The sequence below is a fragment of the Elaeis guineensis genome, chromosome 6 (genome assembly GCF_000442705.2).
Source record: "Elaeis guineensis isolate ETL-2024a chromosome 6, EG11, whole genome shotgun sequence".
Taxonomy (NCBI): domain Eukaryota; kingdom Viridiplantae; phylum Streptophyta; class Magnoliopsida; order Arecales; family Arecaceae; genus Elaeis; species Elaeis guineensis.
Window position 1 is genome coordinate 7,483,944 of NC_025998.2, and position 13,215 is coordinate 7,497,158.

Below are 13,215 nucleotides of genomic sequence, written 5' to 3' on the forward strand. Positions count from 1 at the left end.
CAGTCAAAATCTGATTTAATCTAGAAAGTTTGAGGATTCATAGGATTTTTTTAAGCATTTGATGATAGATTCCACTAAATATCTGAATCTTATAGTAATATTTAGAGAAGAAAATGGAATCAATTTTAGTCATAATCAAGCTATCTTATTTGCACCTGGAAGTCATCTATTGAATTTCATATTTCTTTAAATCCATTAAACGTTTGCGCATGAATCTTTCTTAAGAGGTTGACATTCTTGGTTCAAGCTATTTTAAACAACACAAATTTAGATTGGATAAAGAAAAAACTTCGATAAGGTCTGATGGATTTTTTTCCTTTTAAGTTTATGACAATCTAGGGAAATGCTGTGGCATTATAATTTATACCAATTGACTACTAGATTAGCATCTGAGACCAATAAGTTTTACCCGTTCCTTAGATTTGCTGGGAGAAGGCTTCTTTGTAAACTTGAGCGTCGACCATGACTTGGTAATGGTGAAAACACCTCTTACCAATTCCACAACCTTGAGTTCTAATCCTTTCCCCCAATTACCCCTACTTATAACTTACCTCTGCCTCCATAGATAGACACGCATCTCTAACACTGCAAGGTTATTATCGGCATGTAGATGTCCACACACTCTCATCTAAGCTTACGCAAAACGCTTTGCTATGAAACAAAGCAAGTCCGCTACAGTAACAATCACGGGAAAGTAAAAAGGGAAAAGGAAAAGAAAAAAAAAAAAAAATCATGATCCTGTTCCGCTGTCATCCAATTCTCCCCTTTGTTGTCTTTTTCCTTCTCTCTCTCATCCCCGACCCTCTGCTTCTCTCTCCTCTCTCTCTCTAAACTTCTAGAGCCCCCTTCTCTCTCTCAGCCCCACCACCATCCTCCATGACACCATGACCCATCCTTTCCTCTTATTCTACTCCTCCTAATTCTTTTTTTCACATTCTAATATATTTGGAAAATCTCTCTCTCTCTCTCTCTTTCTCTGAGCAAAGCGTAGAGAACCGAAGGAAAAAAAGAAAAAGAGAGAATCTCAAAGACCCCCCATATACCGGAGCAGATGGCTCGGAGAGAACGGGGGACCCTGGGGGACACCAAGCGGGAGACGGACGGCAACTTCCTGCGGTTCTCGTCCTCCGCCTCGATGACCACCGCCGATCTCCCCTCCCCCTTCGGCCAATTGGGCTGCGCCGTCTCCGATCCGGAGCTCCGCGACACCGCCTACGAGATCTTCGTCGGCGCCTGCCGTTCCACCGGCAGCAAGCCCCTTACCTACATTCCCCAGTCCGAGCGAACCCCGCCCTCCGCCGACCGCGCGCAGTCCTCGCCGGCGTCCTCGTCGCCACTCCAGCGCTCGCTCACCTCGACGGCGGCCAGCAAGATGAAGAAGGCCCTGGGGATCAAGTCCTCGAAGAAGAGCCCCGGCAAGGAGGTCAGCCCGGCCAAGGGCTCCAAGCGCCCGGTGACTGTCGGCGAGCTGATGAGGATCCAGATGGGGATCTCCGAGCAGGCGGACAGCCGGATCCGTCGGGGGCTGCTCCGGGTTGCCGCGAGTCAGGTCAGCTCCTGAAGTTTTTCGGGTTTATGGTTCAGTTATTCTTTTCCATTCATCCGTTTCGTTTGTCTAATTATGTAAAATAATGCTTGATATCTAGGAGAAAGTTATCTGCATTCTTTAATTAAGAAGATCACTAATAAAAAAAAAGGGATCTTTTTTCTTGTTTTTCATTAAATTTCCTAACTAGCTTTGTTGACGAGTTTAATCTGTGGAGTTATTACCAGTCTTGATAATATATGAATATATATTTTATTTTATTGACACTCCAAGTTATATTCTTCGCGTTGCAGTTAAGTTTGAGCCACCGATTAGTTATTCCTTCACTCGCAAGTATCCATTCTTCTTCATGTTATATCTTTTAGGGATAAATTACTAAAGAAGATAATTGGAATTTAAGGACTGGTTCAAATAAAATGTGGGACCAAATGATGCATTGTATTGAAAAGGTAGCAAAATCTGTTTTAGGAGAGTCAAAAGGGAAAGAATGTAGAAGTTAGAAACCTGGTGTTGCAATAATGAGATACAAGGGGCAATTAGAATAAAATTGATGCGCTTTAAACAATGTCAAAAATAAAAATTCAAGGAAATTTTATATGTTATGAGGAGGCTAAAAAAGATGCGAAAATGTTAATAAGACCAAGTATGTGGTGCATGATAATTTGAATGATAGATTGATTCAAAATGTAAGAATAAAATTCATAAAATAGCTAAAGCTAGAGAAGAAGGATGAGCCATAGCACAGTGGTAAGGTTGCTTAATTATAACCTGAAGGTCAAAGTTCATAACATGGAAACAAACTTTCTGCATGCAGGGATAAGCCTGGATGTATCAACCCTTCCCAGATCATGCAATGATGGGAGCCTTGTGTAGTGGGCAATCTTTTCTAGATAAAGCTAGAGAGAGGAAACCCAATGATGTCAACGAAGCTAGGTGCATGAAAAATAAGGATAATAGGACATTGATGAAAGATGGAGATATTGTTTTGAAGAATTGTTAAAAAAATATTCTATTGAAAATTGAAGAAGTAAAATTAGGAAGGAGTTAAGGTTCTATTTGTATGATTCCTGAAAGCAAAGAGGAGATAATTTTTTTTGAAAAGTATAAGAAAAGGTAAGATATGAGGGTTAGATGAAATATCTATTGAAGTTTGAAAAGTCATAGGAGATATTGCTTATATTGACTTACTATATGATTTAATAACATCTTAAAAACCAGGAAAATATCAAATGATAGGACAAGACATATTGTAGTATCTATCTACAAGAATAAAGATGATGTACAAAATTGTTTTAATCATCGAGCAATTAAGCTTATGGGCCACGATATAAAATTATGGGAAATGGTAATTGAACAAAGATTAAGAAAAATAATGATTGTTTGGCTAGAACAAAAGCCTTTTTTTTGTACTTAAATGATGGCTAGAAAAATATAGACAAAAAGGAAAACTCTACATATGTCTTCATTGACTTAGAAAAAGCTTATGATAGTGTACTGATAGTAATTTGGTGGGCTTTAAGAAGGAAAAGTGTATATAAATGATGGATTGAAATAACTGAGGATATCTATGCTAGAATATTGACAAGTTTTAGAAGTTGCCACAGTCCAACATGTGTATTTCCATTTTACTATAGGCTTGCATCAAGGATCAGTACTGAGCTCATATATTTTTTCCATTAATTATGGATGAACTTATTGCTAATATTCAAGAAGATGTACTGTGGTGTATATTATTTGCGGACAATATAGTGTTGATTGGTGAAAAGAAAACTATATTAAATACTAAATTGCACTTGTGGAGTAAAACTTTAGATGATAGTTGTTTAAAGATTAGTAGAAAAGAGACAAATTATATGGAGTATAAATTCAATGAGAATGGAAATGAAGACATACTAGGATTGATGATCAAGAGATATTTCAAAGTGACTATTTCATTATTGAGGATCTATTATATTAAAAGAAAAAAGAAGATAACTAAAGATAAATGTAATAGAGTTAGTGCTGGTTTGATGAAGTGTTGAGATGTATCGAGAATATTATATGATAGATGCATATTTTGAGAACTAAAAAAATTATAGAACAACTATAAGGCCTGCCATGTTGTATGGCTTAGAGTGCTAGGTAATAAAGCAAAAACATGAAAACAAGTTGAGCATAACAGAAATGGAAATATTAAGATGGATGTACGGTAAATTTAGAAAAGATTTTTAAAACATGAACATATTAGAGTAGCTATAGGAGTTACACAACTGAAAGATAACGTAATGGAAGATCAATCGAGATGGTATGTACTTATACAATGAAGATTTGAGGAGTCTTTGGTTAGGAGAGGTATCTTGGTTAGGGTTGAAGGTGGTAAAAACAAGGAGGAGAAGATCTAAGGTAACATAGATGAAAGTGTGAGGAAGGATATAATAAACTTGGAATAACATCGGATGTGTACATGGCGAATAAGGATCCATAAAGTTGACCCAAATAGTTAGGAAAAGGCTAGATGGTTATAGTTATAATTATGTTCTTATCCAAGACAAATTAACTATTGGTAGGCTTTGATTAATCTTATCTGTGGTGGTCAAAGTGCATATCCTTTTCGGGAGTCCCCCTCTAATTTTTTACTATAAATAAATATCCTGTTAATCACCGATTTTCCATTTTTTTTGAAATCCTAGTGTTGATGTATCTCCCCCATCAGTCATATTAGCGTAGTGAGTCTTAACTGAGTTTATATCACATTCCTTGCAGCTGACTTACAGTTGAGTGGTAATCGGGCTTGTGAACTGCAAACAGAATCTTGTGATGCTATGCTGTTAAAGATTTCTACAGCTTGGTCCAGTGTTGCCATCAAAATAATGTGTTATTCCATTAGTCTACAGATAGAGATGCTAATACTGAGTTTGTTCCACTCAAGTTTGGTCCCTTGTCATAACTCAAGTTTAACATCTGTCTAATTCTTTGTAATAAAATGTCACTTCCATTATGTAGACTTGTTTTTTTAGGAAATATTGAGACCCCTGGGTGTGGTAATGCAACACTAATTGCCATGACAATTCTGGGTATCATCGTTGGATCATGGAATCTGGTTTTCATATTTAAAGAACTGCATTACTTGCATGGAGCGTCAATGCAAGTATTATAACAAATTGTTGTTTTTTAATATATTTACATAACACAGAAAAAGGAAAAAGATATTGGGTTTTGATTGTGGCATTTACTTCTCTTCCCCTAATAACAGCTTGGGAGACGCATGGAGTCCATGGTTTTGCCATTAGAGTTATTGCAGCAGTTTAAGGTTTCAGACTTTGCTGATCAACAAGAATATGAAGCCTGGCAGCTTAGAAACTTGAAGATTCTTGAGGCTGGATTACTTGTACACCCTTTTCGTCCATTAGAAAAATCAGATGTTGCAGCACAGCGACTAAGACAGATCATACGTGGAGCTTCAGAGAGGCTGCTCGAAACAGGAAGAAATTCAGAGTCAATGCAGGTTCTACGCAGTGCTGTAATGGCCCTTGCTTGCCGGACTTCTGATGTATCTATCTCAGATACATGCCACTGGGCAGATGGTTTTCCACTGAATCTCCATCTGTACCAAATGCTGCTAGAAGCTTGTTTTGATAACAGTGAGGAAGGATCAATAATCGATGAAATCGATGAGGTTCTAGAGTTGATAAAGAAGACTTGGACTATACTGGGGATAAATCAGATGCATCATAATCTCTGCTTTACCTGGGCTTTATTTCACCGTTTTGTTACAACTGGCCAAGTAGACATTGATCTACTGTTTGCAGCTGATACTCAGTTAGCTGAAGTTGCAAAGGATGCCAAAGCAACAAAAGATTCAGCTTATTCTAAGATATTGAGCTCAACATTGAGCTCAATAATGGGATGGACAGAGAAGAGACTTCTTGCTTACCATGATACCTTTAATCCTAGTAATATTGAATCTATGCAAAGTATTGTTTCTTTAGGAGTATCAGCTGCCAAGATATTAATGGAAGATATTTCACAAGAGTATCGTCGTAAGAGGAGAGAAGAAACTGATGTAGCTCGCAGCAGGATTGATACCTATATTCGATCCTCACTCCGTACTGCTTTTGCTCAGGTAAGTCACCTTTTAGTGCGACTCCTAATGGCCCTGTTTAGTTCCATCTATTTTACTATTTATACATGTTTTCTTGATTCTAAGGAGGGTGGATTAAAATTTTACCAGTCAACTTTTTTTAAACCAAAGAAAATTTTATGTTCATCATCTTGTTAAAGCTTAAGATTATTTTATTTCAAATCAATAATAAAAACTGAATTATATCGACTAGGTCATAGATATTAGTCCCTGGAGTAGTATTGGTACTTAAATATTTGTGGAATTATTTATATTTATTGATTGTGGACTGCATACTCTACATATATGGAAATGGCCCTTTTTGCCATTTGTTGGATACACTTTATTCCTTTGAATGGGTTATATTATATTGGATGTTTTTATATCGTAGCTGACCTATTTGGCGATGAACATTTTCTTGATGCAGAGAATGGAACAAGCAGACTCAAGCAGGCGATCATCAAAAAACCAGATGGCTCCCACTCCAGTTCTTGCCATCCTTGCAAAGGACATTGGTGATCTAGCAAGCAAGGAAAAAACACTATTCAGTCCTATATTGAAGAAATGGCATCCTCTAGCTGCAGGTGTTGCTGTTGCTACCCTTCATTCATGTTACGGTAATGAACTTAAGCAGTTTATATCTGGTGTCATGGAACTGACACCAGACACAGTCCAAGTGCTTAAAGCTGCAGACAAATTAGAGAAAGATCTTGTACATATTGCTGTTGAAGATTCCGTTGATAGTGATGATGGTGGTAAGTCATTAATCCGTGAGATGCCTCCTTATGAGGCTGAATCTGCGATTGCCAATCTTGTGAAAATGTGGATAAAGACAAGAGTAGACAGACTGAAGGAGTGGGGTGACCGGAACTTGCAGCAAGAGGTTTGATTCTGTTGCCTATATTTGTACTTTCTCGACTTAGTAGACATTTGCATAATGCATACTTTTTATACATATCATCTGACCCGCTAGTTGCCTTCAAAATCTTCTGCCTCTATTCCTTCGTTACTTGTTTCACACATGGAAAGCAATATGGCTATACATGACTTTTGATTGGTGGTTGCCTTTAAACTTAATCCCAGATTGTTGCCTTTAAACTTAATTACAGAATTCCCAATGTTCCCACGATTATCCATTAGGCATGCAATATAACAGCATGAATAATCCTTGCAATGCTATTTATTTCATATTACTTATGCTTTAGAATGATTAAAATGTAGGAAGTTTCAGATTATATGCTTGAGTTTATTTCATAATTATCTCTAAAAAGAATCAGTATTTTTATAATATAAAAAACTATTACTGGATAAATTATTTGTGATATCTTAGATCTTATTAGTCAGCATAAAATATAAATGAAGGTGAATTGGGTCTTGTATGTGACTATCAACATCGTCTTTTATGAGTTCTCATATGGCCTTTTGGAAGGGCTCCATGTTTGCATGGTAATTTGTAAAGGCTTTTATTGCACTCTGAGATGTATGTATGATTACTTTTATAATTTGCAGCAAATGGCATGGCTTCGTGACCCCGAAAGAAGGTATTTTAGCCATCTCCTTTTGTACATATCATGGAATCGCAAAATAGAATGGTGGTGTATGGCAAAAACTCAATGATCTTGCTTTTGCTTTAAACTGATGTCAAGATCATGTTGAGATTTTCTAGTATCCTCTTCATCCAGAAAGCCTACCTTGCAAAGAGAGCTCCCATCAAACTATGGTCTTAGTCTCGCCAATATTAACAGATACCACTTTGGAATGAACCTATAATGAAATAAGCTGTCTGGCTTGTATCCATTAAAGTTCCATGTAAATGATTGTTTTGAAGTAGTCAATAAGAGAATTAACTAGGAAAGCTAATTGGTCTCATGTTTATTACACCATCACGAGCATAGGTCAAGCCCAACGCCTAACCTGTGCTCAGAACATAAGTTTTGACACTGACAAAAACTCCATCCTTAATTTTTCCCAGCCTTGTGTCTAAGATTGATAGCCATTTAGCCAACAACTATATGATTGTGCTGATCCAGCTAGTCTAGTCACTTGGCTGTGGTGTATGACTAAGTTAAAAAATGGCTGTTAGAGTTTGAAGGAGGGAGAAAGTGAAATTAGCATCAGCATGACTTAGATGTTGATGATGACTGAGGATGGAAAGAGAGGTGTTTGTTTGGTTTGCTGCTGTGGGCAGCTACAGTTTCAAGATTTTCACTATAATGATTTTTCCTAGTTCTGCCTTTATAAATAAATTACAAAAAAGACTTCGGATTGCACGTTGCCTGATATGTTGTGGTGCTGCCTCTTGTTTTATTTTTATAGATTGAAATTTTATTAAACCCACCCTGGCCCCCTTGCATGCGGAAAGAATCTTTTAATGGTAATACTAGTTTATTCAGTTCTATTGCCTGCTTATTGGATTCCTTGGCACTATGTTTGTATCCATCCTTTATAGCGAACACATGCAAAATAATTTCCTGTTCATGGTAGCAGCTCGTATTTTCATTGACTTGTGATTCAGCTAACTTCTTCTTTGTATCCAATTCGCATCATTGTCTTGAGATATTTGTCATGAAACTTGATCTATGTTTCACCCTATAAGAGACATCTATGAGTGTGTTGTCTCCAATAAATTTTGCTTGTACTTGGGCCTTTGGCATCACCTTGTGGCTTTATTTGCCATTCCCTATGCCACTATGCCATCTTCGGTGATAGGTAACCTTGTGGGGTAGCAATTCCTGCTGCTAGCTCGCATCATTTCCTTTAGGAGAAATAATTTTGGGTTGCCAAGGACACTGTATTAGAGGCTTACATGATCTATTGTTGTTTGGCAGTTTGCTTCGTAGGCTAGGCTTGATATGACTACCACCAGCTTATCTTCATGGCCAAGTGTCAGATACTCACATCTATGGCTACTAATTTAGATCCTCTATGTTGTTTGTTAATTCTCTTGCACAGTAATGCAGTCGCTAGTATTGGGTCAATGCATTGATCTTAGACTCTTTGTAGTGGGAGACTTCTACCCACGGTAATGTTGATGCTTTGGAAACCCTTCCAAAATTCAAACTCGTGCATGCTTATTAAGCATTTCCTTGGTTCAAGTGTTCTTAAGAACATCTGCTTTTTTTTTTTTTAATGCCGAGTTAAAGCTGATGGTTCTTTTTGCTTATTGGCATCTCTGTCCTTGGTGCCTCAATTTGGGAGAGGCTCTGACTTTGACTCTGGAAAGGTGGTACTGCCACCATTATTTTTAGAAGGAAAAAGTTAATGCTGAACTAGGGAACAACGAACACATTTCTTTTGAGGATGTTGGTTTCAATCCTATCGGGTTCTTGATGATAAAACGTGTGAGATTGTTGAATCTTATATCTTATTAAAAGTGATTCTTTTAGCAGGCATGCCTTGGGCCAAGGTCAAGATTGCTTGGTTCTTTTGTTTGTTCAGTTGTTTTGCTTGATTTTCCTAGTCTTGTTTCAAGACTGTTGCGCTATAATCATGTTTGTCTTTGGAGGACCCAAGTAAAACTAGTTCTGAGGCTTGGCGAGCGGATTGGCTTTCCTTTTGTTATCATTTGTTTAGGAATAGCTCATGGAAACTAAATAGTGAAAGCTTGTCTTCTTTTTATTGCATCAACTTAGATGTAAAACTAGGCCACATGCTGTGCAGTCACGGGCGCAGAACCTTGACCAGGATTTACGCTAGAAATGTATGCATGTTCACTGATATTCTTTTGGTGGCGTCATTTACATGGTTTATATTATCTTGTGGAGGTACTGGTGTTAGACCTATGAATCCCATTTGTTATTGATTTGTTCAAGATTCTTTGGAATAGAACTCTGGTTTTAATTCTCGGAGTATATTGTCTCAAAGAAATGACTATGATCTTAACTTTGATTGCTCCCACTGGGATCAGACACCTGTGTTTGAGTTTTCTAGACGGCCAAGGCTAGTGTTCTTTAGAAGAGATTGTCGAATTCTTTAAATCTTTTGGGGAATCACTCGAATGCACTATAAACAAGTCTTGAATGAAATGCACCTATTCTTACTGCTATGCCTAACTGGCAAAACTACTAAGACATATTTAACAAACATTAATTGAACTTAAGTATTACAAGGAATGTAGTCATGATTCCACCTTTAGGCTTATAGTATAGATCTTGACAGATCAATTGCCTGGAACCCATTATAAAGTATGTCTTCTGTTCTGACTTGAATATGCTGTTTTTCAGTTCCCTATGTGAATGACATTTCATGGATCTAAGAACTTTTCATTTATAACTTTATAAATATAGGTCTTTTTAATTATGACTTTGTAAGTATGCGTATATTCCACCAACTACTGTTTTTGGAATTTGAACAATCTGCTAGTTTTATTCTGGATTGACACCAAAATTCATACTTATATCCAAACAACTGTCAGGCATGCACATTGTAATGAATGTAAAGGTGCACTATGTATATTTTATCTGTCAAATTTGTGTTTTTGAATGTATGCAACCATGCATTTCATAAGCCCCATGCAAATCTTTTTCTTTTTGTAATTCGAATATGGTGTGCTACCTATTCTGAATCTCAATATAACTCTGTAACTAACATTCACACATCAATATACTTACGAATCCTTCATATCCTTCTAAGAACCACCAATTCTGCAAAAAGTAAATTTTCCTGTATTCAGTTGCCAATATTTTTTTATCACTTTCTATAGGTTTGGAACCCCAGGGCAAATAGAGAGAATTGTGCTCCTTCTGCAATTGAAGTTCTAAGAATAGTTGATGAGACCTTAGATGCCTTCTTTCAACTGCCTATACCAATGCACCCGGCCTTGCTTCCAGACTTGACGATTGGACTTGACAGAACTCTGCAACATTACATTTCCAAGGCAAAGTCCGGCTGTGGTAAGTTCAAAGAAACCTGAAACTGGATTACTTTATGAGATGTCATTTTAATTTTGTCACTAATCAACTTTCTATTTCTAGGAACACGAAATACTTTTATCCCTGCACTGCCATCATTAACCAGATGTGAGGTTGGTTCAAAATTGTGGAAGAAAAAAGAGAAATCACACACCTTACAGAAAAGGAGATCACAAGTTGGATCAATGAATGGAGATAATTCTTTTGGTTTGCCACAGCTATGCGTACGTATGAATACGCTTCATCATATCCGAAAAGAGCTGGATAATCTGGAGAAGAAAATAACAACTTGTTTAAGGAATGTTGAATCTGCCCAGGCAGATGCATCAAATGGGTCAGGCATCAAGTTTGAGATTTCTCTAGCTGCTTGTCAAGAAGGGATTCAGCAACTGTGTGAGGTAACGGCATACAAGGTGATCTTCCATGATCTAAGTCATGTTCTGTGGGATGGCTTATATGTTGGTGAGACTGCTGCTTCAAGAATAGATCCTTTACTGAAAGAACTTGACCCTACTCTGGAGATGATATCGAGCACTGTGCATGACAGAGTGCGAAATCGTGTGATAACTGCACTAATGAAAGCTTCTTTTGATGGGTTTTTGCTAGTGCTTCTTGCAGGTGGTCCATCCCGTGCTTTCTCTTGCCAAGATTCTCGGATAATAGAGGAGGATTTCAGGTCTCTCAAAGACTTGTACTTGGCTGATGGTGATGGGTTGCCAGGGGAGTTGGTTGAGAAGGCTTCAACCCACGTGAGAAATGTGCTACCTCTATTCCGCACAAATACAGAAAGCCTTATCGAGCGGTTCAAATGTATGATGGCAGAGACATATGGTTCAGCAGCCAAATCCAGGTATCCATTACCACCTACTTCGGGGCATTGGAGCCCGACTGAGGCCAATACAATTTTGCGTGTTTTGTGCTATAGGAATGATGAAGCTGCCACAAGGTTTCTTAAGAAAACTTATAACCTCCCCAAAAAGCTGTGACATCTTGGATTGGTCCATAACATCCGTGGCAGATCAGTCAGTGATGGTCTGGAAGACTTGCTTGTAGTCGCTCTCTATATCTATGTTATCAGCCTTGATAAGAGAATATTCTCAAGCTCTGTGGTGGTTCTGATTGCACCTTGTGTAGCATATTACAAATATTTAAAGCAGTTTAGCAGAATTGCCTTCTCGGCTAATGCTTGCAATGCCACATTGCTCTCAGGACTTTCTGAGGCAGGCTTCATTCAGTGTAATTTGACTTACCAAATGAGCATCAGTGTGGTTTGAGTAGAAATGTCAGGTGGAAGGTGGATGAGCATCGTACCGTTCTTTGATAGAATCACAATCTGATGGAGGTTAAGATGTTACACTTGCCACATTTAGAAGCATTCTTTTGTTTAGTTGGAGCTTTTCAGTTTCTCATTATATTCTTCTGTTTCTAATCTGGTCCTTCGCTGAATATTGTATTCCTGTGAGAAGTTGATCTATTGTGAAGTAGTTACTTGATAGCTCTTTTACTGCTTATGCATCGTATGTCTAATGTATCGAGAGATTTATGGTTTGTATTGGGTGTAAATTTACTATATCCTCTTTTTTCAGTTTGTGCGACGTGCTGGAGCTACGACCATATATTTTTTGTGCTGGGTGCAGAGTTCTCCGAGCATCCTTGATGTTTGGAACCTAGCTTTTCAAGTTGAGCACGAGTTTCCTGTTGGCATATGTTGATCTGACTATTATTTGTCGAGGTAATTCTTGGTTGGTGGTAGTGCCGTATGTCGCTTGATCAATTACCCATGTTAAAGCCGTGACCTGCAAACGTTGCCCTTCCTCTGTTGTCTCCATGAGATCGTGGCAACGAAGTTTTCATCCAGATATCTTCAAATTATCCTTGTATTTGGCAAATCACGGTTCTCTGGAGGGGCCAGAAGATGCAGCGTAGTTTTTGTAGCTTAGAGAACACGCACACTATCATCAGTGTCCAAACGTCTTCGGTGTCCTTTAGAGGTTGGTCCTCCGCTCTTTTTTCATATTTCCTCCAATTACATGCAATTATGCAAATTAGTGAAGTGGCAATATATAGGAATTTAAGCATACCTTACTCTGGGAGGTTGGTCTATTTATCAACCTGTGCACATGGGACTGATGAAACACTAGATCGGGGTAGATTAATTGATCTTCCGCTATCTGATGGCATTATCCTCAGATTCAAAAGTATGCCTCTATCAGAGGATAGTGCTTCAGGAGTATGCATACATGAAAATCTGGTCGGATCCATGATTACTAATTTAGCACGCATTGAAATCAACCAACGACATTTTTGGCTACAAATCTCACGAGTTGCACCGATCTCCTTTTATGGCATGGCGAGAATTGTTTGTATGGATATAACACGAGCCCTTGCGATCACTCTAGTCAAATGATATGAAATACAGGTTCTGTACTTCATTTGGATTGTTTTGCGAGGCCAGACAAATGGATAGATACACAAGGGTAGAAAGAGAAAACTTAGTGCGCCACTAACGATGCTTTCCTGGTTTTGATAACACCATGTTTTGCAAACCAGGAACAAACACAGATCCGGTGGAAGATATCCCTGAGCACAGGGGTGGTTCTCAAAGAACAACACTACCTGCCATCTAAGAAAATGAGGTACACATTTCTTGCAAAATTTAT

General features: G+C 38.0%; 1 protein-coding gene across 1 annotated transcript; it reads left to right on the forward strand.

Moving 5' to 3' along the window:
- Positions 1-910: 910 nt before the first annotated feature.
- LOC105047432 (protein unc-13 homolog) lies at positions 911-12,150 on the forward strand. The gene is made up of 5 exons (XM_010926348.4): positions 911-1,549; positions 4,779-5,648; positions 6,073-6,528; positions 10,348-10,537; positions 10,619-12,150. Exons 1-5 carry the CDS (start codon positions 1,052-1,054, stop codon positions 11,539-11,541), a joined length of 2,937 nt encoding a protein of 978 aa, XP_010924650.1. The 5' UTR covers positions 911-1,051; the 3' UTR covers positions 11,542-12,150.
- The last annotated feature ends 1,065 nt before the right edge of the window (positions 12,151-13,215 follow it).

What these genes read in the sequence shown, in the direction of transcription:
- LOC105047432 (XM_010926348.4), top strand. Translation starts at nt 1,052, where the DNA reads ATGGCTCGGAGAGAACGGGGGACCCTGGGGGACACCAAGCGGGAGACG. An exon ending in TCCGGGTTGCCGCGAGTCAG is followed by an intron (nt 1,550 to 4,778) that starts GTCAGCTCCTGA and finishes CCCTAATAACAG; the next exon opens with CTTGGGAGACGCATGGAGTC. An exon ending in TCCGTACTGCTTTTGCTCAG is followed by an intron (nt 5,649 to 6,072) that starts GTAAGTCACCTT and finishes TTCTTGATGCAG; the next exon opens with AGAATGGAACAAGCAGACTC.